Source organism: Cyprinodon tularosa, unplaced genomic scaffold, assembly GCF_016077235.1.
Source record: "Cyprinodon tularosa strain WSP-4 unplaced genomic scaffold, ASM1607723v1 ctg455, whole genome shotgun sequence".
Lineage (NCBI taxonomy): Eukaryota > Metazoa > Chordata > Actinopteri > Cyprinodontiformes > Cyprinodontidae > Cyprinodon > Cyprinodon tularosa.
The window spans coordinates 906,828-934,782 of record NW_024039180.1 but is presented as its reverse complement, the minus strand read 5'-3'; the positions used below and the strand labels follow the sequence as shown (position 1 = coordinate 934,782).

General features: G+C 44.3%; 1 protein-coding gene across 1 annotated transcript; it reads left to right on the top strand.

The window, feature by feature from the left end:
• dennd6aa (DENN/MADD domain containing 6Aa) lies at positions 1–27,955 on the top strand. Its single transcript, XM_038300756.1, has 19 exons — positions 1–383; positions 814–852; positions 2,446–2,488; positions 7,267–7,379; positions 7,472–7,552; positions 8,354–8,459; positions 9,382–9,461; positions 9,740–9,799; positions 9,884–9,939; positions 10,454–10,576; positions 12,682–12,777; positions 13,967–14,061; positions 15,498–15,563; positions 15,662–15,726; positions 17,266–17,355; positions 17,445–17,608; positions 17,695–17,797; positions 17,909–17,983; positions 26,967–27,955. Exons 1-19 carry the CDS (start codon positions 153–155, stop codon positions 27,096–27,098), a joined length of 1,818 nt encoding a protein of 605 aa, XP_038156684.1. The 5' UTR covers positions 1–152; the 3' UTR covers positions 27,099–27,955.

The window sequence follows — 27,955 nt, the reverse complement described above, 5'->3', positions numbered from 1 at the left end:
GACGTAGTTACGCCTCTACCCAGCTTCTAGTGCTAGTGCTAATGCTAATGGTTGGTGCTTAGCGGCTTTTTGGTTCCCGGGCAGATAAAATCTAACTCCTCGGTCCGTTTCCAGCCTCCAGACTTCCTGACTGTCCGCGTCGGGTCGCCGCCATGGCGCTGCAGGGCCCGGAGGAGGTAGGCGAACAGGTTGAAGAACCGGAGGACCTGGATGACCAGGACGCCAGCAGCATCTCGCCAGCAGAGGAGATAACCCTTCCACCCGGGCCCGGGGGCGAAGAGGAGGCGGAGGAGGCCTTCCTCCTGCCCTGGGACCGCTTCTCCTCCTGGCTGCACTGCATCTGTGTGGTGGGCTTCGACCTGGAGCTGGGCCAGGCGGTGGAGGTAGGAGACCTGAGTTAGCAGCTGCTGCAGGCTCTGGCTATGTCCTGGTATGCAGGATAGGAAAAATACAATTCAAAAGTTGCCCTCACATCAGCAAAATGGTGCGAAAATGCTAAACCAGCTAAACGCCAGCTTTTAATTTGTGAAAAGTTTTTAATGTTAAGCAGAGTTGAAATGCTAACTTCTCTAAAGTTAGCCTGGTCCAGAGCAGCCTATCCGGCCCACACAGAAGCTTTGAGTTCTGAAACTCACTGCAGTTTGATAAACACAGAATTAAACTAGATGAAGGCTCTCCTCCTCCTGGCTTTATCTCCAGAGCTTTCAGAGCAGTTTGTAGCGCAGACATTAGTTAATAAAGTTTCTGTTTACATGATTGTTTTTATAACAATGTGATCAGCTGCTGGTTTCATGTTGTTTGTTTTTCTTCCAGGTTATTTATCCTCATCATTCCAAACTGTCAGAGAAAGAGGTCAGTCTAACCTTATTGTGTTTTATAAGCAGGTGACTGTTTCTCTCTACTTCTACGTCTCTTCTTTCAACAATAACGTATCAGAGCTGTGTTTACGTTCGCGTAGCCCTCAACATGGCCGCCACGTCCCACAATGCAACGCGGATCCCAAGCCCTATTGGGGGGTGGATTAGTATGAAGTGGAGAGAAAAATAAAGACGATAAATTCAGTTCAGTTTATTTCTATACAACACCTGTCATCTCAGCACTTTACAGTTCACTAGATCATCCAGTCAGATTGATTGTTTCCTATCAAAGGGAAACCAGCTGATTGCATCAACTCATGGAATCTTCAGCAATCCCTCACACTAAGCATGCTTGTAGCGACAGTGGAAAGGAAAAACTCCCTTTTAACAGAAAGAAACCTCCAGCAGAACCAGGCTCAGTGTGAGCGGCCATCTGCTGAGGCCCACTGGGGTTCAAGGAAGCAGAAGCAGACATACAGAGCTAACTGCCTTGAAAGGTCACCTAAATGGGGAACAGCAGCACACCAAGAACAGCGTCTGTGTGGCAGTCAGGGGCAGATTTAGGAAATTTGGGGCCTTAGGCAAAGACAGGCAGAGGGCCCTCTGCATTGCAAAGACAACACATAAAACAGCCCCATTCTCCAGATAGAGAAGTGTTAATATAATAGACATCATCATCTGTTCTAGGTTGTGTCCCTCTCTTCTTGTCCCTTTTCTTCTTGTTTTCCTCTCTATGTTTTGTACTCAGCTGACTTTTCATGCTGTCTCTAAAGGAATGAAAGATTTTTTCCAAGCACTAAGCTCACTTAGCTGATTGCTCCTTCCTGTGTTTCCAAAAAGGCCAAAGTAAATAACCCAGTCCTTCTTTTCACTGTAGACAAGCCATGATCTGCTTATCTGTTCTCCATTTTTCCATATGTTGTCTCCAAAGTCTCCAGTAGTAAAAAAAAGTTGCTAGATCTGGCGCTAGGCGCTTTTTTGAAATCAAAGTGCTAGAGGGGTCTGAAAAGTCGGTAAATATAGCGACTAAAGCGCTAAGTTTGAATGTCTGAACTGTAGATATAGTCATATGTTTATATTACTATTTGTTTTATGGATTTATTACTGTTTTTCAAGGCTGCACTTTAAAAATGAAAATGTCTAGAGCTGTTTGAAACGAAATTTCTTTTCGTTTACACAATGGCAGAATAAATGGAAGTCTAAGCAATCAGAAGTGGAGCTGAGAATCTGTGACCTTCAAAGGGTCTGTTTCTGTCCAAGCTTGCAGAAACTTCTGGTTCTATGCCGTTTTGACTCAGTTGGACTGAATGGTGATTAAAATAAAACCAAAGCAGACAAATGGCAGTAAAAAGCACCGCGGAGTGTTCCTGGTGAGTTCTGTAATCAGAACCTTCAACACGTAACACCGGACCGTCTCCTATGAGTCTCACACAATCCAGGCTTTGTTGTTGGTTTGAAATATTTATTATTTTTGAGTGACTTCAGCTGCCAATGAAAGGAAGGAGGAAATATTGTTTGTTATGATGCTGATTTTTTCAGCTGTGGGTAAAGAAGCTAAACATGTTTTTTTTTTTTTTTTTCCTTTCAGAAAACAAGCATCTGCTACCTTTCCTTTCCGGACTCCAACTCAGGTGAGTTACGGCGTCGGCAGCTCTGGTCTCTGACATTATATGGATTCTTTTTACTTGTAGAGATCAAGTTTAGCTCCCTAGGTCCCTGTCACACCTTGACGATTTAGCCAACATATGCCCGACGTCCCGGAATCTTCCAAAGTGCTGGCATACGCTGAACTTTATGTATTTCTTCAATTTTGGAGGCATGCATAGAGTATTAATGAGTCTAGAACTTATGTCCAACGACAGCCTGACTTATGCATAAAGCACGGCATGCCCATGAAATCATTCACAAGCATCACTTTATGGGCATTACGAAGCATCAGTTGGAGCAGCGATGCGCCCAGAGGCGCCCTGTCTGCATAAAAAGATGCCTTTGATCGCGGTATTAATATAGCTGTTGTTTACTTTGGAACTTTATTGGTTATGGGCGTGAACGCAGGGAGGATCCATCACTCCCCTTCTGGCTCACCCTATGATGGGGATGAAGTCTGGAGGAGAACTGACGGTTTCCTCCTGTGAACCCCCTTTATACCAAAACGCTGCCAATACGCCATTATACAGTAGCTGGAAGGTAGAAACACGTTCAGCGCTCGCCTGGAACACGTCAGATACCTTGATATGCGTTGGAGAGAAGTTCTGGATAAGTTACGCAGAAGTTTAGGATCAGCTAGACGCCACAACTGATGAGGAACTGACACTGAACGGATGTCGACCATCAGATAACTTATCTGTAATTATGACCCACGTATGAGCGTATGCTGGGGTATGTCAGCACATTTTGAGCATGCTCAAAATCTCTGCCAGCGTCTTTCAGCGTGCTCATAACTTATACAAAACGTACCCATAACTTATTCCACGTATTCCGTCGTTTTTTGTTGTTTTTTTTGCCAGATTTTTCCTACGTCAGGCATCCGTTGGTCTAAATTGTCAGGGTGTGACAGGAGCTTTAAAAGCAGATTAGACCTCTGCAACCGCACACATGAAATGTCGCTTGGGTCTGGTTTCGAACCAGTTTTGCTGGTATGCTTCTGACCCGTCGGTCTGGAATTTCTAGGGCAGCAGTTTCCCGGCAGAGAGCTAGGGGGAGCCTATTCGAGAACTCGTGAGAACTTTGACTTTCGTAATTCTGAACCTCCTCGATTAACATTTCGTCGTAGTTGTCCAGGGTTTCTGCGGGTCATTAAAAATCATTAAATTATATATGTTTTTTAAATAAAGGCCTTAATTTGGCATTACAATTCATTAAATTTGATAATCGTGGCATTAAAATGCTTCGGAAAAGAAGCTTGAAGCGGAGAAAAGGTTAGAGCAGGGGTCTTCAACGTTTTCAAGGCCAAGGAGGACCCCCAAACTGATTGCAAGATGGAGCAAGGACCCCCAAATTATATATATTGTATGAAATTGTGTTATATCAAACTGGTCCTATAGTCACTCTATTACAGATGGAGTAATGTAAGGAAAGTAATCCCTCCCTGGGATTATTAAAGTATTTCTGATTCTGATTCCTGGTTGATGGGACAGTTGTTGTGAACGAAACGGTGCCCAGGTTTGAAAGAGCTCCTGTGTGTCACTGAATGTGAGCATTGATGACTGAAAGACATCTTCTGCCTCCATTTGTCTGTTTACTACAGTGCGTTGAATTCATGTTAATGTGGATTTAAAGACATTTTAATTAGTGCAAAACATTACAGGAGGGAATATAAAAAAAAGCAATCAACCAAGACTTTTGCGACCCCCATGCAGTACCTCCGCGGACCCCCTAGGGGTCCCGGAACCCCTGCTGAAGACCTCTGGGTTAGAGAATGGGGGAAAATGCTAATTTGAATCAAAGCGGCGGGAAAACGAGGAACTCGGGACATGGCTGCAGCCTGTCCACGGTGAAGACGGTGAAGGATTTTGCCGTGTATATATATACACACACACAAGTCATCGGTATTTGTTGATTGCATTACGATTATTTCTAAGAGCATTAAAGGTACACTATGCAACCGGTGTTGATTTTCCAGCGAGGCTCCCCCCAGAGGGCGAAAGTAAAAGTGCACTGTCGTAAATATGCTCAGCTGTTCTCCTGGTTTCTCCGTCAAGCCAGGCGCGGTCGTTTTGAGCTTAGCAGACAGGCGAACGCAACGAATGACTAATGCTGCGTTCACACTGGACGTAGCTGGCGCGACAGAAGCAGCGAGTTTACATGCAAAGTCAATGGTTGACGCGCGTCAAGGCGCAGCAAAAGGTCCCGCAGCGCGTTTTGAGCACCAGGCGCAGCACGTCTGAGCAGCTGAAGCAGCGCGTCGGGCGCGTTTGATCATCTGACGCAGGGAGAGAGACACAGCGCTGATGATCACTCCTCTTAAACAGTTTATTGACGCCTAAATTAACTTAAAATGCAGAAATCTGCCGGCAGAATATGTTGGCTTTTATTATCCTGCTGCCTGCAGTTTGGATTATTTAGATGAAAAACACCTACCAGCTGCCGCGGTGAACCGCGAGGAGGCGACTCAGCCAGAGGCTGCTGATGAAGGGATCCCTACTGTCGGCGCACCGCTGGTATGTGGGGGTCTGAGCGGCTCCGACAGAAATAATATTAGAAGGCAGGACTGCACTGATGAAGTTTTCAGGTGTATTTTCTCACTTAAAAACATATTAAAACTACTTTATTCCCACTGATCACAGCAAATATAGCTGCAAGGCAGAGAAAGGATAGTGAAGCTCCGCCCAACGCGCGTCAGACACACTTTTGCACCACAGCCAGAGCAGCAAAGCTGCTTCAGCCGCGCGTCAGAACTAACTGGTACAAGCAGCAAAAATGAAGCAGCAGATGCGATTTTGCTGCGTCCGATGTGAACGTAGCATAACTGCACAAAGATCGCCACTGTGCTAGCAACGAGCATGCTTTTAACTGGGGCGTGTAGCAGTTCTCGCTGTAAAGCAAGACCGACTCTCGTGAGACTTCTGGGCCTGTGGGTGCGGGTCGGTGCTCCTGCAATTGCAAGTGCGGTATTTCCCCCACAGACCACCAGGGCGGCCGAGAAAACCTTTGTTCAACCTGAAATGACTCATTTAATCATCCAAAACATTATGGAACACATTAATTAACTGAAAAATGTTGCATAGTGTCCCTTTAAAAGAGCATTAAAAGAGTTACTAATACATGTATAAACCCTGTTGTCTGTTGTTCCTGGGTTTTTAAAAATGGCCGCCCCGGCACCTAATCGAGAATGACGACCACACAGACAGCCTGAAATACAAGGACCAATCACAGCTGCTTTTTATCTCTCTTTATCTTTTTATCACTTTCGACGCGTAGTTGGTTATTTTTTGCGGTGCGCAACAACTGTTGTGCGGCCGCGCACAGAGACAGATTTAACGGTTGCAGAGGCTATGCGTCAGAAGCATAAATTGGCCTTTATTCATCTCAAAGGAACTTCTTAGGCCTTCGCTTCATTGATGGTTGATTCCACTGTGATCACATCGGTTCAAACCTTGTTGAATCACTTCAGGAATGTGATTCAGCTCCTCACCATGGATGCTCTTGAAAGCAACCTGGCAGAATGATGTCATGGTGTCCCGGCTTTTCTCCTGTTTATATCTGCTGTGGGGTCCAGCCCAGTTCGTGTTCACTCCCACTATCAGAGCTTCAAATTATCTTCTCCTCCATCCTCCCATGGGGGTTACTGTGAGGTTGGAAGGCATTTGATGACGGTTTTCCCCATTTCCTCTTCCTGTTTTTGGGAAGAACCTGGAGGAGAAGCCAAGAATCAGATCAGAACAGAGTCAGATTATATCGACGTAGCAGACGGAACCGCATCAAGTAAATGTTTAAGAAAAAGACACTTTTTAAAAGATTTTGAGCTATAATCATGCAGCCCTACCGAGAAGTGCTTAAGAAAAAAATCCAGACTTTCCTAAAGATTTAATTTTCATAAGTTTCAGTGTCTTAATTTCATCGGTTCAGTTTCATTGGTTTTATGGTCCCAGTGGTCAGAGCTGTAGTGACGGCGGTTTAATCTTGGACAGTAAGACGGCGGTGATGTGTGTGGAGGGAGTAACGTGTCTCCGCTTTATGTGTCCAATTAGCTGTATGTCCAACTGTCCTTGATTAGGCTGCGGTCGTTTCTCAATGCACAAGGGCGCGAGTGCGGACTCGTGTCCCCAAGTATGTTCTTCAGAAGAACTCAGGAAAATCTGGACTCGGGAAGAATGGGAGCACACTGATGACATCACCGCATGCTCAGCTCGTCTGTAGCTGCTTTTCGCCTCCTGTTATTAATAGTCTCTAATAATAAATTATTACTTTTTTCATTTAGTGGGTTAATAATGATTAACACAGTCTGATAAACACAAATAAAATGCGTTTAGCCTCGGAGGTCCGCTCGTTGCCGCGGTCCTCGCAACATCTGAACTTTTTTTTTAATTAAGCATAAATGACTAAATGGGCCATATAATGATGCTTAAAAGTATAATGTTCTTGCCTCAAATGATCTTAAAATGTACCTTTATAGAACATCAGCAGCAGAAAAGAGAACTTTTTACTTTAAACTTTTAACACTCTGAGCTCTGTGAGCGCTAACCTGGAAGCTGCTGCTGCTGCAATGCATGATGGGACAGCTGTCAGTCTGGATAACAGACAAGTCTGCTCTGATGCATGCTGGGTAAAGAGGGAGAGGCGAGAACAACATCGGGGGACTTTGTCCGTTCTTGGTCTTCTTGTGAATTGGAGCAGGTCTAGGGCTGATGGCGTGCACAGATTGAGAAACGGCCTCTGTGAAATCCCCCCCTTTGTGTTGTTTTTACAGGTTGCCTTGGCGACACACAGTTCTGCTTCCGCTTCCGCCAGGGCTCCAACAGGAAGTCGTCACTGGGCTGTTTCCTGGAGAACACAGACCGAGATGCGCCGCCCTGCCTGAAGGTGCCGGCTGCGCGATCAGCTCTCAGTCATCCACCAGCCTCATCGCTCTCCTGTTCCTAACGCCTGTTTCTATGCTGTGCTGTCTGTTTCAGCGGGAACAAGGCCACTACTACGGTTACGTGTACTTTCGTCAGGTCCGAGACAAATCCTTGAAGAGAGGATACTTCCAGAAGGTTGGTTATGGTCTGCAGCCGAGTTCAGTTTTCGGTCCGACTCCATCCGTCTGTGATAACGATTCACTGCAGTCTAGTGTTTTAAATAACTTTCAGACAACATTAGCTACTCTGGCTTTGGCCTCCTGGGTTAGGGTCATTTAATTAAAGCTGGATGGTTTGCAGATTGAACAGTGTGTAAAACGGTAAAACTCCCCCTCTTTAAAGTCTTGGAATAATTTCCAGGTGAGCAGGAAGTTTTGTTTTTTGTTAGCCTTGGCTTTGAGGTTAGCCTGGAAGCATTAAAGGAATAGTACACCCAAAACATGATTAGCCTTCATTTTCTACTCACCCCCATGCTGTCAGCTCCCAGATCTGCTTCTCTGATTGGTTGATGTGACGCATCCAGCAGCAAAAGTTCATTTTTTTCCAACTCCAGCATCTGCTGCTTCTGAAGCGCGTCAGATTCTCAGAAGCTCATGAGACGCTGCTTCAGCTGCTCACAACACGCTGCAGGTCTTTCTGCTGCGCCTTGATGCGTGTCAACCATTGACTTTTCATGTAAACTTGCTGCTTCTGCAGCGTGCGATCTGAACGTAGCATTAGCCCTCAGTCATCTCCTAACATCACAGGGACTTAGAATAGGAATCATTTTAAAAATGTTTATAAAGCTCTGCTTTTATAGATCGTTGCTTCAGATATTCCACAATTCCTGCCACCTTTTAGATCCAATTGATTCCCAATTAGATGTTCCTTTGTTCTCAATGACTGTGAGGATTCCTAACACCAGCTTTTTCTCTCTTTGTTTTTGCATTTCTTCAGTCTCTGGTCCTAATCAGTAAGTTGCCGTATGTGACCTTCTTCCACTCGCTGCTGAAGATCATGGCTCCAGAATACTTTGAGAAACAGGAGCCCTGCTTGGAGGCCGGTCAGTCTGAATATTTCCTTGTAATTATCTGTTTTCAGCCTTTTATTGGGGTTTTATGTGACAGACCGGCACTAAGTAGAGCAGTTTGATGCCTTTAGGGATAAATGATGACCTTTCCTTTGTCTTCAGTTCAGGCTGCAAGTCTTTTTAGGTTGATCTCACATAGAGTCTCTGACTGTTCTTTCTTTGGATGAAATGACAACAAATGAAACCAGAGTCCCCTGGATAACGACTTGCCTGATGCCATAGTTCTGACATCAGCCAATAAAAACATCATTGCTAATTACAGAGTTGCATTATATATATATATATATGTGCCCAAAATTAAAATACATAGAAAGTTCAGCTAGCATCTTAGAAAATTCAGGGACGGCGGGCATACGCTGGCTAAATCTGCAAGGCCCCCTAGAGGCGCCATGTTTGACTGGGTGGGATCTATCTGGATCCCTTCTGGTTCGGGGGGGCCTGCAGCTGGTCCATCTGAGGGAGATGTTCTGCTGTGTCTCTGAACCTCCATGATGCTGGATGTTATCTAACAGACCTTCAACCCTAACCCACCCAGGAAGCCTGCACCACCAGAGGAAACCGCCTTCTTCCACATAAAGGGCTGGAATACAAACACCTCTAACACTTTAAAGAGAATTTTCCCTCCATTTCAGTCATCTTCCACTTCCTGTTGGTCTGTCTAGTAAAATCCAACAAACAGGGTTGTGTAGGAAACCAAACCTCAGTTTTCTGGTAGCTTCCTCTGCTGGTTTCTGAAATGTTCCTGTTTTTATCCATAACCGTCCCATCCTGATGGCCTGTTATCGTTTGTTAATCTGAATGAGTTCATGGACGGAATCAGTGGAAGTAAGCAGAACTAACCGGGAGCTGTTGGAGGGTCCTGGTTTTATCTCTTTTTGCTCTTCTCTTTCGACAGCTTGTAACGACATGGACCGCTGGCCGCCGCCTCATCCTGGACGAGTCCTGACTCTACCGATAATGGGCGTCGTCATTAAGGTAGTCCCTCAGCAGAGACAGCAAACCGATTCGGACCAGACTTGAATGATGAGGAGTAGTTGTAGAGATGGGATGAGGAAAAAGGCTGTCATTGTTATTATTCACGGCTCTCTGAGAGTAGCTGATTTTCCTTTGATCATTTATTCAGTCATGTTTGTCATTTTATTTAAGGCAAATTATCCACTTGGCCGCAGAGAAAACAAGCATGGAGCTTCATCTGATGCTGCATCTTTTAACCGTCGTTTATTGGATCTTAGTTTTTATTTTTATCTTATCAGGTTCGTATCCCAACCTGCTACGATAAACCAGGAACCTCCCAGTTGGTCCAGTCTACCCAGGTAAACGGCCCCACCGGTCAGTCCTGTTTCATCCTTTCAATCATGTCGTTTCACACATTACGCTGAACTATTTCATGCTTTCAGAGCGACAGTCTAGTTTCCATCGTGCTGCCAACCATCCATGAAGTGGACCTGTTCAGGTGAGTCTGTGGCTCCATCTGCTGCCCAGTGGGGGTACTGCAGCTGACTGTGGAAGGGAAGGAAGTCCTCCAGCCGGGTCGCTGACCTGTTGGATCCTTCAGTAAAAGTACAGATAACCAGATTATTTAGCATCACATGGCTGATCTGATCAAATGAACAGAAAATGGTGCTAAAGCTGCAGAGGAGGAAGCCGTGATGGATGGTACCCATGGTGATTGTTACAGCCAGCTAAAGCGGGGCATACACTGTATATTTTGTTGCTAGTTTGGGCTGATTTTCAAGTCATGCGAGAATTTTTCGATCGCGTTTCTCAACGAAACTGCAGGGTGTCGTCATACAGTGTGAGCTGTAGCTGTGTGCAACAATTGAAAAAATCGTACACTCTATGCCCTGCTTAAAGGAGTAAGGAAGTCAATGAGGAATCCTCCGGTTTCCTCCTACGGCAGCAAACGGGGCATCTGTGTTTGGATGGAGGATCCACAGTAAGTGTCTGATCCTGGTTTCCTCTTCCAGGTGCTTCCACCCGGTCTTCTTCCACATCCAGATGCTTTGGGAGTTGGTGTTGTTAGGGGAGGCCCTTGTTGTCATGGCGCCGTCGCCAGCTGAGTCGGCGGACACCGTGCTGGCGTTAGTCAGGTGAGGTCATTGTGAAGCATTTGATGCACATGTGGAACATTATCGTGACATGACCGATCAGCTACTCTGAAGGAAAACATCAGGAGCACACATCTGGATGAAATGAATCATCAGCGACACGGATGTGATGAAGGGTTCACCCTGCCCGATGTCACAGTCATTAACTCTAGGACTCCCAGAACTCTGATCTTACTAGACCTCCCACTGGCCGTCAATTTGACGGGTGACATTTTTCCCAATGGAACACATGAATAGTGATGATGTCATCAACTGAAATGGTTCTAGTGTGCGATTTAAACCCATTGTGGAAATGTAAACCTTTAAAACAGGTCTAATATATATCTTTTAAAGGCTGTATTGTACACTATTATTATTTGTGGTCTAAATTTGTATTAAAAATAAATCAGTATACACTGTTTTACCACACAGGTTCAAATTTTCAATTTTATTTACAGAAATTGATCGATCCCCCCCGAACATTTCCCCCACATCACCTTTTCACATTTATGACAAACATCATATTAGCGTTTTCTTGTGCAGCACTGAAGCACCTGCCTCTGCCTTCTTCTCACCAAAGCTGGCTCCACTGCATGGGAGGGGCCGTAACCTGCGGTTTGCATGCAACTGTTCTATCAGTTCAAGGATAAAATCTTTGCTTGAGACGGTAACTGTCAGGTCTAAGCACCTAAAACATCATACATACATACAGGGAAAGAAAGAAGGCACAGAGACAATTAATTTAGTTTTACTCGCGAGGAGAGTAGGAAGAGACTGTGGAGTTTACAAATCTCCAACCCACTCTGCTGGTCTTCAGCTTTCTCCTCGCTATTTATTAAAGTCAGAAGGGGGTCCCTAGTTACACAAGCTGAGGTTGTGCTAAAGGAATAGGAAACAAGAAATACAATTCAATTTCCAGCCTCAGTGAACAGGTCAATTTGCATTTAAATGTCTTGCGGTCAAATGGTCCGAGAACCTCCTGGTTTCGTTAAGCTTGAGCAATACTTCCTGAGAGTTGACCTATACTGCTTGTGCATCACCTCTCTGGAACAGTAATATGTCACACATTATACATAATAAGAACAAACATTAAGTATCTTATACATAATTAGTCCAACAGTAACGTTCAAACAGCTCCTGAACAAAACCAACACGTTTACAGCTGCTATGTCCAGGAGATGGTAGAATACAGCCACAGGCCACCTTGGAGCTTTTACAGAATACTTTCTAATCATCTGATCCTACACATCCATGCCAACCTGTGTGTGATTGTAGTAGACCAGCGGCTCTGGTTTGGCTTTTTGGACTCTGAGTGAACCGGCTGAGGTATGGGCAGTGCTATCCAAGCCTTGAACAAAGGTTTTACTACTATCTGATGGGTCACTGATGTTTCCCGTGGGTGGGTGCTCATCCTCGGATTCACTGTCACAATCTGAGCAGCTTCCTACCCAGTCCTCTTCATCAGTCTCTGCATCTCCACCCCAATTGCTATTATCAATATTTTGAGGCATTTCTAAAGCCTGTTTTGCGGTTAGATTTCATCTGCAAGTCATTTTTCTGTATTAGTCAAAGAGTACTAGGGAGAATGTTGTTTGCAAAGCAACGGTACCGACGTTAATCAACTGCAGGAAGAATTTACAAAGCAACTAATAGAGCCATCAAAATGATGGCTGTGGGAGGTTGTGGTAAAATTAACCATCTGTATTTTATAAAATACAGATGGTTAAAAAAATCACATGACAATGAAGCAAATATAGAACCAGGAGAAGTTGGTTAACATGAACAAAATGCGATTAATTTAAATAAAGTTCTTTCCCTTTAAAATCTCAGAACCGTCAAAATGACGGCCTTGGGAGTTCTAGTGTTAAAGCTTATTACTGATCTGCGTGCGCTAGCTAGCTAGCTGCTAAATGGATAGTTCATGGATGGAAACATCTTCCAATCCATTTTTTTTCAGCATATTCAAAGTTCTCCTTAGAACTAGACAGAACCATATCCAGAGGCGGTTCCACATTCACCTCCAGTCGCTTTAGTAAAGCCAGATTTTCCAGCATGTCTTTGGTTTGGAGGTGAACTAACAGAAGAACCTGTGCTCCTTCTCTCTGCAGCTGCATATCTCCTCTGCGCTACTGCAGCGACTTCAGGCCGTACTTCACCATCCATGACAGCGAGTTCAAGGAGTACACCACCAGGACGCAGGCTCCGTGAGTACAGCCGCACTGCCTTCTGCTCTGACCAAAGCCATCGCAGTACTGCCGCATCATGATGGGGGGGCAGAACTAATGTGCCGCTGTCTAATTAGAAATCCAGGGCATCCCCAAGGGCATGAAGGTCAAAAATGAAATCAGTCCGTCTTTATTCATAGAAAGAAAAACGACCTACTTTGGGCCAACAAACAATTAACGTGCAAAAGACGAATCAATACGCAGCTAATTGGTTTATTTGAAGAAGCTGGAATCAAAAGCCACACAGCTCAGTGTTGCAGCTGAAGCCTCCATTACTAAAAGCTTATTTACTAAAAGTAAATAAGCTCAAAATGTGCTGCAGTTCATCTGTGTCGAAGGAACCATCCCTGATCCTACAAGGACAGATTTTAAGCCCCGCCCCCAACAATTTTTTCCCCGCATCAGAAACCCTCTTCCTCCCTGACTTGCACCAGGGTGGAGTACGACGTAATACGTTTAAATCTCCTGTAAATGCATTGGCAGCCATCATGCTCCTTGTGGTGTTATTGGCAGAGAAAAACCAGCTGATCTCCCCCTTCCTGCTGATTAATACTACTACAAAATTTGGACTTGCTTGTTGGTAGCTTTAATTGGTAGCAAAACACTTAAGCTGCATTTTCTACTGATGGTGGTCAGAGGGCCCGGTGGCGCCAGTGTACGGCAGCCTCGCTTCTGTCAGTGAGCCCCAGGGCAGCTGTGGCTACAATGTAGCTTGCCACCATCAGTGTGTGTGAGTGTGTGAATAGGTGAATGATTGAATGTAGTGTAAAGAGCTCTGGTATCAAAAGCGCGATTAACGTCACAACTGTAGGACCAGCATTGCAGCGCATTCTGCAGCACACAGCTTGTTTTTAGCAATGGAGAAATACGTGGCTGACCTCTTTGGTTTTGGTTTTCAACACTTCATCACAGTGCCATTAAAAAAAGGACATGCATAGTGTCTTTCATCGCCTCTACTTCCCTTAAACAAAAAGTTGCCCAGAATATTTGAATTTTTTGACGTATTGCTGCATTGAAAGAAAGGTCCGTCTGCATTAGATAATATATCAGATAATTCAGTAACACAACACTGAGGCCATGTAATCTCATTACTAAACCTCCAATAAGAAGTAGAAATGTTTGAATTAAAGCACCTTGTTTTGTCATCATCGAATGAATCAACCTGAAGGCCGTCAGTGATTCTGGGAGTGACCAATCCCTTCTTTGCAAAGACTCTGCAACACTGGCCGCACATCATCCGCATCGGAGACATGAAGCAAGCGGGTAAGCATCTGTGGCGCTGATCTGATCTCCAGCCTCTGTCACACCGAGATGATTTAGACCTGCGTATGCCTGACGTACGGAAAATCTGGCGGAAAAGCTGGCATCCGTTGGATAAGTTATGGGTACGTTTTGTAGTTATGCTGAAACACGCTGGCGCACGTCAAGTTCGACGAGAAATTTTGAGTATGCTCAAAATTTGTCGACATATATGCCCGCCTGTGCCATGAGTAACTTCTCCAGACTTCATCATAGCCAGAAGGTGAGTGTGATTGATCCTTCCTGCGTTCATGCCCATAACCAACAAACTTCCTAGCAAACATGAAGCTGAATCTGCTGCGACTGCAAACCTTTAACTTCTTTTTGTTTTTCTTTTTATAAAATGTTTTTTTTTTTTTGGGTGCTGGCGGTAAACAGCAGCTAGGTTAATACCGCGATCAAAGACATCTTTTTATGCAGACCAGGCGCCTCGGGGCACATTGCTTCCCCCCTCAGCATTACGCCGCCGTGCGTTATGCATAAGTTAGGCTGTCGTTGGACATAAGTTCTGGACTCCTTAGGAATACGATATGTATTCGCCCAACGTTGAAAAAATACATAGAAACTTAGTAGGGATGCAGGATATTGGGATTTTGGCCGATATCCGATATGCCGATATTTTAAAACTCATGTAGCCGATAACCGATACTGATGTTAAAGCTGGACAAAAATAAGTAGTCATTGAAAATAGCAGTTTTGTTATCCACTTATGACACTTATAATTAATATATTTTCATATGATATCAAATAGATTTTTAAAAACGCGGTATCGATCTATTTTACTTTCAAAATCTCGTGAAATTTCATCGTTCTGTTACAAACTCTCGTGATATTTTGCAAATTCTTGTGAGATTTTGTTAGTAAAATAGATCGATACCGCGTCAATATATCAACATGTAAAAATATGGCAATATTTCGTGAATTTTCGGGGGATTTCGTAGCATAACGATGACATATAGCAATATTTCATTAGTAAAAGAGATTGATATGGTGTTTTTAAATGGCAATATATCAGCATAGGAAGATATTGGGATATTTTAATGGATCAATATTTTTCCCTCGTCTTTAGAAGTTTTTAAGTCTGTAAAAAATAAGTTTTTGAGGAAGAAGAAGAAGTAGTATTTTTTTTTTTTTTAGACTTTAGAAACTCAGAAGCTGATCAAATATCGGGTTAAATATCGGTGGGGTGGCCGATGTCCGATATTCGGTTTTAAGGCCGATACCGATAGGGGGCCGATTATATCGTGCATCCCTAAAAGTTAGCATATGCCAGCGTTTTAGGCACACGGTGGCTAAATCATCAAGGTGTGACACTAGAAAGATGTTTGGGTCGTGTTTCCATTCTTTGGTGTTATGGTTGGTTTGCTCATCCATCCGTCCTTCCCTCTGTTCCCTCCCAGGAGAGCTGGCCAAGCACATGAAAGTCAAGAAACTAAAAAACCTCAAAACTCTGGACTCCAAACCGGGTAAACATCCTGTACTCCCTTATGTTCGGTGCTTGTAGGAGCTTCCAGGTGGCTTCCTTCTCTGCCTCTAAGCTGCTCTGCATGTAATTTCCTCACAGGTGTGTACACTGCATACAAGCCATATCTCAACAAGGATGAAGAGATCATCAAACAGCTCCAGAAGGTAGCAAACCGTCTAAAGCCCTGTGGGACGAAGGGGTCTGAAATCAAATCTGCATTTTATTTATTGCTTGTTTGAACGGATCCACTGTCTGTTCTGGTTCTTCTACAGAAGATTTTTCTTCCTTTCAGATCAGCTAGGTTCGCACCGGTGCCTTTTAAGCCGGGCGTACACTGTGCGATATTTTTAATCGTTGCGTGCATGTACAGCTGAAACTGATGAAACCGCAGGGTTTAGATGTTCACAGCTCCGATGCATGTTCTCACACTGTGCGGCCCAACGCTGTGATGCGATCTACCTGCTCACACTGCACATCCACAAACCACACATCAGACTCGGTGTCGAGAGATGGCGCTGATCCCACTCTTCAATCTAGAAGAAGAAGGAGAACTTCCTTGTTAACACATGTGCAGTGCTCAGGGTGATGTCACTACACCGTGACGTCACTGCCAGAAGATGTCAGGAGAGAGGTGGTACTATACTTGGGCAAAAATGGCCGACGCAAATGTTTATTTTTATTTTTTTTACTGATTAATGCTAAATTTATTAAATCACCGTTAACGTATTAGTTTTAGGTATTAATAATGATCCATTGATTATTCCTTGCTGACTTTTAACTTAAGTTACTAAAGTTTAACTTGAGCGTTTGGATCTGATCTGAAGGAGTTCTATGTTTAACGTCCACCCAGCGGTGGGTTCAACGCCCTCAGACGCCTTCCTCTGCAGAGAGAGGAAGGACGGCCCACTTTACCGTCACACGGGGTTCACACATCACGTGGGAAGAGCTGCTGCTGAGAAAAAACAAACACCTTTTAATTAGTAGATATTTCAATTTACCTAACTTTTCCTCAAAAAATTGTAAAAGTTTGAGATCAAATTATTTAACGTTTTAATCGCAATTTTGGCATCTGACACAGCCGGTTCAACCAGCTCTGAATCATGGGAAACGGTGACCATGAAAGAAACCCCTGATGGATCCTTCAGATCAGCCACAATGACGGACACATTGGTCAGCAGCGTTTAAAGGATCCTTTGGAGAAACACTGTGACGTAGTCGGTCTACCAATGCGGCCCTCAGATATGACTTGCAGCTACTATCCTGTTTTTTACAGAACGTTGAAATAAACATCACTGTTAGAGGGTTTTAACTTCCCTGTCCAGCAGAGAGCTTTGAAGCCCCGCCCCCCTCATGGTTAAAGCTACAATGATGCTGCATCTGTTTCAGTTCCATTCCCAGAACAGATGATTGGAACAGATGATAGACATGGCCGCCTCAGTATGGCTCAGAGATGCTGCTGATTAAAGTTCTCTTTACTTGATCTTATATTCAATTATTTAAGGATATTATTAGGAAGTAAAAATGGATCAGAATCAGAAATACTTTAATGTTCCTATATATATATATTTTTTTTCTGTTAAGTAGAGATGAGATTATTACCTTTCTTATAATCTGGCAGTGATTCTGTTAGCATTGCAGGCTGAAACATTCCAGATTCATGTGCCCTGGTTGCTCCTCAGTTCCTTGGCTTTGTCTTCTTTCAGGGAGTTCAGCAGAAGCGACCGTCAGCGGCCCAGAATGCAATTCTCCGACGCTACTTCTTAGAGCTGACTCAGAGCTTCATCATCCCTCTGGTAAACATCAGCCGTCTCAGACAAAGTTGTAGTTTAAACGCCGCTTTAGGTTTGGACCTTTTCATACAGTCTCTGTTGGGTTTCTGCAGGAGCGGTATGTTGCCAGCCTCATGCCTCTCCAGAAGTCCATCAGTCCTTGGAAGAGTCCTCCTCAGCTCCGGCCTTTTGTCCAGCAGGACTTCATGAAGACCCTGGAGAAAGCAGGACCCCAGCTCACGTCCAGACTCAAAGGAGACTGGATCGGACTCTACAGGTGGGAAGCGTCATGTGTTGAGTTGTTTTGCTGTAGAGACATACACAAACCACCTGGTATCAGATTCTGTGATGTTGTTATTTCAGGCATTTCCTAAAATCCCCAAACTTTGATGGCTGGTTCCGCAGCAGGAAAAGAGAGATGACTCAGAAACTGGAGGCTCTGCACCTGGAGGCTCTATGTGAAGAGGTAAGCTGGGAAAAATGAACAATCATCATGTTGCCAATCTTAGAAATCTTCTTTTAAAGCTAAATCTGACTGGATCTCAACAACGCCATCTTTGTTGCTTTCTGTCTGCAGGACCTTCAGCAGAGGATCCAGAAGCACACAGAGGTGGAGGCGGTCGATCTGGTTCTGAAGCTGAAAGACAAACTGGTAATTAGACACTGGTGTCCCACAGAAATGGGATGGCTGGCTTCTTTAAACTTATTTAAAGCAGAAATTATCCTTAAAAATACAGCAAAGATGAAAAAGACTCAGTCCTGTAGAGATGAGGAGTTGGAAGCTTTTAAGGCAAGTGTTATCAGTTTGTAGGTTCGTTAATGTTCTGATGCATTGATCCAGACTATTCCCTGCAAACCAGATTCCAAACTTTAGTTAGAAAAGTGACTGTTATTAACTGAGTAACCAATCACCCACAACTAATGGAGAGCTTTAGAAGGCCCCAAATTGTATTCTCCACGGAAACTAATGATGAACACAGGTTTAAAATGTGTATGAGTCACGTTTTCATCTACTGATCTGGAGCCAGCTACCCGGGACAATCGTGCAAATCCGTATTCATTAGACACTGGCATTAAATCGCAAGTAGAGGTATCAAACAGCACCGACCATGTCTGAGGGAAATGGAGTGAGGTTTGCAGCAGTTTTTGATATCTGGCCAGTGGTTGGCCGGTGCAAGTGATGTCACAGACTGTCTGAGGACAAAGAAAGAAGACATGGTGTTAGATAGAGCTGCATTTAGGGGAAAATCGGGGCATAACTAAACCTGACGTAAACATTCTGGGAGAGCCAGAATTACCCAGAATGCAACAGCACTTCTGTAACCGTGTCACTCTGGATTGCAGCTGGAACAGAGCAATGTCATTGTTACGTCCACCAAGGGCACAACATATTTGAGGACACGAGACAAATGATGAGGGTTCAAAAAAGATATTTTATTTGGAAATCTTTCTCCTCTGTAGCTTTCTTTGCTCGGCTTCTTCCGATTACTGCGAAGAAAAAAAAGTTAGAGGCCCTCAGATCCCGTGCCCCAAAAGAATCAAAAAATGAAACCCAAAAGTAACAACAGAAAGTTGGACCTGGCAGGCCGATCGAACAGAACAAGACGGTACAGCAGGGGACCAACCCTATACAGGGCCGTCGAAGCCCCTACTGGTACCGGACTAAAGGCCAAAAATAACCTAAGCAAAAGAAAAATCGAAAATAGGACAACTGGTCCCGCCAGGCCAAAAACCACAAGAAAAAAGTAAGAAACGGTTAACAAAAATACCGCATGGCAGGCTGGAACGTCCGCTGCAGACCGCAGCGACAAGACAAGTGCGCACCGCGCACGATGGAACAAGTGGAAGCAGGTGGAAAAGCGGCGTCCAAGCGAAGTTGGAAAGGAACGCCCCAACATGCTGAAAGCCAGCCTATTTATAGGCGGACAACAGCACCACAAATTAACGTAATTAACTGATCAAAAGAATTATTCAGCTCCCAAAATATATTAACAAAAGATCCTTCAACTAAAGTCTGTAAGAAAACAAAGAAAAGAAATAGACAAAAATCTTAATGTGCCCGAAGCACATAACACTCCCACCCAAAGACTCTGAATGGGGGTCTGAAGTAAAAAAAAACTCAACCCATTCAGAGAAAACAAACGGGACTAGAGTCGTGAGAGTGCGTCGGCCACTACGTTGTCTTTACCACGAACATGCTGTATAGAGATGTTAAATGATTGGAGTCGCAGAGACCAGTTCATCAAACGGCGGTTTTTATTACGCATGCGAGCTAGAAAAACTAACGGATTATGGTCCGTAAAAACAACCACAGATCCGCTAGAACCTCCAACATACACCTCAAATTGTTCTAAAGCCAGGACCAACGCTAATGCCTCCTTTTCAATGGTGGAATACCATCTCTGGTACTTATCCAGTTTTTTAGAAAAATAAGAAACCGGATGTTCCACCCCATCAGTACCATCCTTGAGCAGGACAGCTCCGACACCAGAATCACAAGCGTCTACAGCCAACTTAAATGGCACATCAAAACGAGGGGCCGACAACACAGGAGCATTAACTAGCAAATGCTTAGTTTGCTCAAAAGCAGATTGACACCGATCAGACCAAATAAAAGCCAATTTAGGGCTAAGTAGGTCTGTTAACGGGGCAGCTACAGAGGAAAAGTTTTTACAAAACCCCCTGTAGTAACCAACCATCGCTAGATAGCGGCGTAGCTCAGTACGAGTGGTGGGTACTGGGACAGATAGAATGGCCTCTACTTTAGCCTCAACGGGGCGCACTTGACCTCCCCCCACCCTTTTTCCAAGATAGGTCACCGTCGCGTGGCCGAATTGGCATTTAGAAAAATTAACTGTCAAATTAGCCTCACTCAGACGCGTAAAAACTGTTTTTAAATGGTCAACGTGCTCAGTCCATGTAGCAGAACAAATCACCACGTCATCCAAATAAGCCTCACAGAATGATAAACCCGACAAAACAACATTCATTAGCCGTTGAAACGTCGCTGGGGCGTTGCGCATCCCAAAAGCCATCACGGTGTACTGAAGGAAATCATCGGGTGTGACAAAAGCGGAAATTTCCTGGGCTCTTGCCGTTAAGGGCACCTGCCAGTACCCCTTTAGCAGATCCAGCTTTGTAACGAACTGGGCAGCCCCCACATGGTCCACACAATCCTCCATACGAGGGAGTGGATAACAATCCGGCCTAGTCACCCCATTTACCTTCCTGAAGTCCGTACAAAAACGGTCCTCCCCACTGGCTTTAACAGTCAGGAGGCATGGTGAACTCCACGCACTACTGCTGGCAACAGCAAGTCCATGTTCCACCATGTACTCCACCTGCGTCTTCAAACGGCGCCGTTTGTCTGGGTTCACTCTGTACGGGTGTTGTTTAATTGGCTTGGAATCACCAACGTCAATGTCATGGCTGAGCACACGAGTCTGAGTGGGAATATCTGCAAACGGAGACCTATAAGACTGGATCAAATGAATTACATCAGCCTGTTTGGAAAAGTCAAGGTGGGACAACAAGAGAGGCAAGTTCTCCAAAACCGCTGAATTTGGAACCCTCCCCTCAGTGACAGCCGGGGAGAAAACGTCACCTTCAGGTTCAGCACCGGACAGCTCCTCCCGTGCATCTGCAGCTGCCACGACACATGCGTCATCTCGTTCACTGGAAACACAACTGATAGATTTATGCAGAGTGGGCGCACGCTCGACGTACGGCTTCAGCATGTTAACATGACATAAGCGTGAAGTCCGCCTCCGATCAGGAGTAGAGATCAGATAGTCACGATCACCAACCTTTCTCGTGATTGTATAAGGCCCACTATAGCGCGCTTGCAAGCTCGAACCAGGAACCGGAAGTAACGCTAACACTTTCTCCCCAGGCTGAAAAACTCTCAAAACTGCCCTTCTGTCAAACAAGGACTTCATTTTAGCCTGTGCAGTTTTAAGATTCTCTTTAGCTATCTCACACGCACGACTCAACTTCAGCCGGAAATTACTAACATAGTCTAACAAATTTTGGTCAGATTTGTCACACAACCACTTCTCTTTCAACAGCCTTAAAGGACCGCGAACAGTGTGAGCAAAAACCAAGTCCGACGGGCTAAACCCCAGAGACTCCTGAACCACCTCCCGAATAGCAAACAGTTGTAAATGTACACCTTCATCCCAGTCTTTTTCAAACTCCAAACAGTAGGTGCGAAGCATTGTTTTTAAAGTTTGATGGAAACGCTCGAGTGCGCCCTGACTCTCCGGGTGATAAGCGCTGGAATGACAGTGCTTTATGTCCAATTGACGTAAAACCTGTGCAAAAACTTTAGACATAAAGTTAGACCCTTGGTCAGTCTGCACAACCCGAGGTAAACCAAACAATGAAAAAAACGTTGTCAATGCTTTAACCACTACGGGCGTAGTTATTTTACGCACCGGAAAAACCTCTGGAAAACGAGTAGAGGTGCACATCACCGTCACCAAGAACTTATTCCCCGCTTTGGTTCGAGGCAACGGACCCACACAGTCAAACAATACTCTTTCAAATGGTTCAGCGATGGCTGGGATGGGATACAAAGGAGCAGGAGAAATCGTCTGATTTGGCTTTCCAGATACTTGACAAAAGTGACACGAATTACAGTAGCGCACGACACCGCTCTTCAATCCTGGCCAAAAGAAATGACGCAAAATGCGATCATAGGTCTTTCTTATGCCAAAGTGACCTGCTAACGGATTATCATGTGCCAACCGCAAAATTTCTGAACGATATGGAGATGGAACAACAATCTGCTTCACCACACTCCATTCCTCAACAGGAGACACATTCAAAGGGGTTCATTTACGCATCAGATGACCATCATCCAAAAAATAGCCAGTAGAAATGGAGTCAGGCTTATCAGTTAATGCATCGCCGAACAATGACTCCAAACTTTTATCACTTTTTTGGAGCTCGATCAACTGCTTTCTAGACCATGACAGTGTATTTACATCCAACATGTCATCCTCCACAGTTTGCTTTAATGGAACATGTTCGGATTCAGCGTTGAACAAAAAACTTTCACTCAAGTCAAACTCATCTTTACTTTCTTCTCGTTGACGTTTAAGTGCTGCACGCGTAACTGCGCATGACGTGAAAACATCTGGGAATTTACGGGCGAGCGCATCTGGACAGTCGCTCAACACCGGAACAGGTGTAACATCCGGGGTAACCAACACTCGACCCCCAGCCAAGTCGTTGCCCATGATCATGGAGACGCCCGCTACTGGAAAACTAGGACGCACCCCAACCACAGCGTCACCAGACCACAGCTCAGACTGGATCATGATTTTATGCAGAGGAACGCAGATGTCTTGCATGCCAAAGCCACGCACTGGCACACCAGAACCAATCGCAGTGTCGTTATTCAACGGCAAGATTCCCTCCCTAATAAAAGATTGAGAGGCAGCAGTGTCTCGCAATATTTTTACAGGGATCTTTTCACCAGTTAGAGACAAAGAAACAAACCCATCCATAATGAAAGGCTTAAAATCAGCATACTCGCAAGGCTGTGTTGAAAGTGAATAAGCATCGCCTTTCACAGTTTTAACTAGAGCGACGGGCTTAGTGTTCTTTTTCTGCAAAACCGGGCAATTGGCCACAATGTGTCCTCTCTTTTTACAATAAAAACACGTCCCATTAGTTTTTACTTCCAACCTGTTATCCAATTTGCCTTCAACGCCACCGAGCGCAGCAGGTATATCTGTTTCAACAAGCGAGACAGTTTTGGCACACTCCCTCTCATTATTTTCAGAGTGGTCAAACTTACTAAAGAAATGTGAGCGCTCAAAATTACTTTTGTGCGTTAGCATGTACTCATCAACGAGCACCGCAGCTTTTGAAACATTTGAGACTTTATTTTCATTCAAGTAGGTGGTAACTTTCTCAGGCAAATTATTTTTAAAGTCTTCCAATAAAATAAGTTGCTTAAGCTGCGCAAAATCGGCAACATTCTTAGAAGCGCACCAACGATCAAAGAGAATTTCCTTATCTCTAACAAAATCCACATAAGTTTGATTGTAGCGTTTTTTCAACTTACGAAATTTCTGACGATAAGCTTCCGGTACTAGTTCATATGACCTCAAAACAGCACCTTTAACTTTTTCAAAATCAAGGCTATCAGCCACAGAAAGAGACGCATATGCCTCTTGCGCTTTGCCACTTAATGCACACTGTAACAACAAAGTCCACACATTTTTGGGCCACTTAAGTGTGAGTGCCACTCTTTCAAATAAGGTAAAGTATTTATCAACATCCCGCTCATTAAATGGAGGAACCAGGCGAACATTTCTACTCACGTCAAAATCATTTGATTTGGGTTGTGAAGACTCAGCACCAAGCTCGAGTTCTTTCAAACGCAGTTTGGCTTGTATCTCCAATCGTCGCTGTTCAAGATGCAGCTCCTTTTCTCTCAAAGCAAGCCGACCCAATTCAACTTCCAGTTCCTTCAAACGAACCGGGTCATCTTTCAACGAAGCTTTCGATGGCGATCCAACAGGACTTTTCGGTAAAACTGCAGCAGGAAAAATTCCTATCTGCACCAGTGCTTCTAACAACTCAGCTTCAACTGTTCCTCTCTTAACACGTTTATCTACGGTAACCTTGAAATGCTCGGCTATTAACAGCAACTGATCCTTTGTGCAGTTACGCAAAGTATCCAACGTGGGCCCTAGAACAAACTCATCCAGGTCAAACTCCATGTCTACCCCTGGAATCAAGCCACACTAAATCAGGAACACCCCTGCACAAACAAAGCTACAGCACCACCAGAACCGAATGCTCTAATTAATCAGCGCAACGCGCGTCAGCTGCGCAAAAACACACACAAACCCAGCACAACCGCCAACAAACAAGAATCAACCGTAGGACACGACCTGTCTCTAAAGGCACACTTTGTTTAAACAAGCCCCCATAAATATGTTACGTCCACCAAGGGCACAACATATTTGAGGACACGAGACAAAAGATGAGGGTTCAAAAAAGATATTTTATTTGGAAATCTTTCTCCTCTGTAGCTTTCTTTGCTCGGCTTCTTCTGATTACTGCGAAGAAAAAAAAGTTAGAGGCCCTCAGATCCCGTGCCCCAAAAGAATCAAAAAATTAAACCCAAAAGTAACAACAGAAAGTTGGACCTGGCAGGCCGATCGAACAGAACAAAACGGTACAGCAGGGGGCCAACCCTATACAGGGCCGTCGAAGCCCCTACTGGTACCGGACTAAAGGCCAAAAATAACCTAAGCAAAAGAAAAATCGAAAATAGGACAACCGGTCCCGCCAGGCCAAAAACCACAAGAAAAAAGTATGAAACGGTTAACAAAAATACCGCATGGCAGGCTGGAACGTCCGCTGCAGACCGCAGCGACAAGACAAGTGCGCACCGCGCACGATGGAACAAGTGGAAGCAGGTGGAAAAGCGGCGTCCAAGCGAAGTTGGAAAGGAACGCCCCAACATGCTGAAAGCCAGCCTATTTATAGGCGGACAACAGCACCACAAATTAACGTAATTAACTGATCAAAAGAATTATTCAGCTCCCAAAATATATTAACAAAAGATCCTTCAACTAAAGTCTGTAAGAAAACAAAGAAAAGAAATAGACAAAAATCTTAATGTGCCCGAAGCACATAACAGTCATAACTAGGCCCTTTATTATGTTGCACTGAGCTGTGTGTATCTTTAAAACCTTAAGTGGCTGCTTGAAAAGCTTTTCCTTTTTTTAAGGGACAACTCAACATCTGACATTTAATGAGTCAAGTGTTGAGGTTTTACCTCGGCGATTGGTCAGATGTTGTGGTTTTACCTTGGCGATAGGTCAAGTGTTGAGGTTTTGCTTCAGCGATGGGTCAGGTGTTGAGGTTTAAACTCAGCGATGGCTCAGGTGTTGAGGTTTTAACTCTGTGCTGGGTCAGATGTTGAGGTTTTACCACGACGATGTGTCATACGTTGAGGTTTTATCTAGGCTATGGGTCAGGTGTTGAGGTTTTACCCTAGCGATAGGTCAGGTGTTGAGGTTTTAACTCGGTGATGGCTCAGGTGTTGAGGTTTTAATACTGCGATGGGACAGATGTTGGGGTTTTACCTCGGCGATGTGTCATATGTTGAGGTTTTACCTCAGCGGTGGGTCAGATGTTGAGGTTTTACCTCAACCATGTGTCATATGTTGTGGTTTTACCTCAGCAATGGGTCAGATGTTGAGTTTTTATCTCGACCATGTGTCATATGTTGAGGTTTTACCTCAGCGGTGGGTCATATGTTGAGGTTTTACCTCAACGATTTGTCAGATGTTGAGGTTTTACCTCGACCATGTCTCATATGTTGAGGTTTTACCTCGGTGATGTGTCAGATGTTGAGGTTTTACCTCGACCATGTCTGATATGTTGAGGTTTTACCTCGGTGATGTGTCAGATGTTGAGGTTTTACCTCGACCATGTCTGATATGTTGAGGTTTTACCTCTGCGATGTGTCAGATGTTGTGGTTTTACCTCGACCATGTCTCATATGTTGAGGTTTTACCTCGGTGATGTGTCAGATGTTGAGGTTTTACCTCGACCATGTCTCATATGTTGAGGTTTTACCTCTGCGATGTGTCAGATGTTGTGGTTTTACCTCGACCATGTCTCATATGTTGAGGTTTTACCTCGGTGATGTGTCAGATGTTGAGGTTTTACCTCGACCATGTCTGATATGTTGAGGTTTTACCTCTGCGATGTGTCAGATGTTGTGGTTTTACCTCGACCATGTCTCATATGTTGAGGTTTTACCTCTGCGATGTGTCATATGTTGAGGTTTTAGCTCGACCATGTGTCATATGTTGAGGTTTTACCTCGGGGATGTGTCAGATGTTGATGTTTTACCTCGACCATGTGTCATATGTTGAGGTTTTACCTCGGCGATGGGTCAGATGTTGTGGTTTTACCTCGGCGATGGGTCATATCTTGCATTTCTAGATCCTGGGCCGAAGTATTAAATTTGTCTGTTGTTTGAAGGCACTGGGCCAAGCAGACCTAAACAAAAATTCACTTCAGTCCAACAAACCAAAAAGTCGCTGCAAAAACTTGAAATCTTTGTTCGTTACTTAAACAAAAACATTTCACTCTTAACTTGAACTTGTTCAATAGTTGTAGAACAATATGCCTTAGGAATAAAGGTACCACCTCATTCAGCAAATGTAATGCCATCTGTTCAGCACAATAACTCTTCTTGGGAAAACCTCTGTGAGCTTCAAAGTGTGTTTTCATAATTTAGGTCTTTTTGAATGTTTCCATTTTCATCAACCTCTCCTGATGCCGTACTTCAAGGTGTGTCTAAAAAGGTTTGATGAAGATGAGGCTTTATATGTGGCTCTTCAACCTAATTTGCATGAATACAGAACTTGCTGCTCCTTGGATTATTTGTCTGGTTTTTTTTTCAGGTTAGGCTGAGTCCGTCTTAGGTGTAAACATCAACCTGATGCAGCTGCAGCTGATTTTTGCCGTTGATTTAGTTTTTTCACTTGATGATGCTGCTGAGTTAAACTTATTTTGCTTTCATCTGCATAAAAAATCCCTTGTGATAAGAGCAAGGATTAACATCTTCATCTTTGTGATGTTTTGATCTTCAGAACCAAGCAGAGAGGGAGCAGCTCCCGCTTCGTCCGGGGACCCTATCCAAACTCAGAGCCCACATCGAGGCTGTCATCCTGGCCTTACCAGAGGACCTACAGGGCATCCTCCACAAGCCCCCCACCTCATGATCCTCCTATGTTTAGCCTTTCAGAAGGTAATAGGTCTGTTGTAGGTGGGGCTGGGTCCCCGCTGGGTCAGACTGGGGGCTCACTGAGCTCTGGGATCATGAGGTTTAAATCGAAATACTGGACGGCCTAGAGCTGCCAGATGAAGTCATATGGAACGGAGAGAAAGGAGAGCTGTGTGGACTCAAGTTCTCGCACAGTTCACTACTAACCCTGAGCCGGGTGGGGGGGGGATTAACGGCCCCCAGCTGACTTTTTTTACTCTCTGATTTTTAACTTCAGAACATTTTTGTTTTTTAATTTTGACCTTTTGCCATCGGGCTGTTTCAGCCTAACAGTTTTCGGTTTTCATCGATTGTTGTAAAGAAGTGCTGTTCATCGCCACCAGGACCAGGGAGTCCTACCCTCACAAACACTGATTAATGCAAATGAACTAAACCGAGGAGAGCCAAGAAGTGCATTATATTTATATTTCACTAAGATCTTTATCTTTTTAACACCTTAAACCCAAACAGCATCCAGAACCAGCACCCCTGATATAATCAGCACTAATCTGCTGTAAAGCGTCGCTCAGGGGCCCATCACACCGCTACCAGTCTCACATATCTCTGCAAAGGAAGCTACAACTGGTCGAGGATCTCTGCAAAAAATATCCTGCAACCTGCTAAGTGCAAATTTTACTGGGTTTTTCTGTGTAATTTTAACTGATCTGAGTCCAGCTTAATACGGTGGGTGAGGGGGAAGAATATATGATATGTGGCAATATATGATTTCATAGCAAAAAAGGTTCTGCAAATCAAGACTAACACACAAAAGAAAAAAAAATCACACAGAAAAAATGTTGCAAAGGAAAAAAGTTG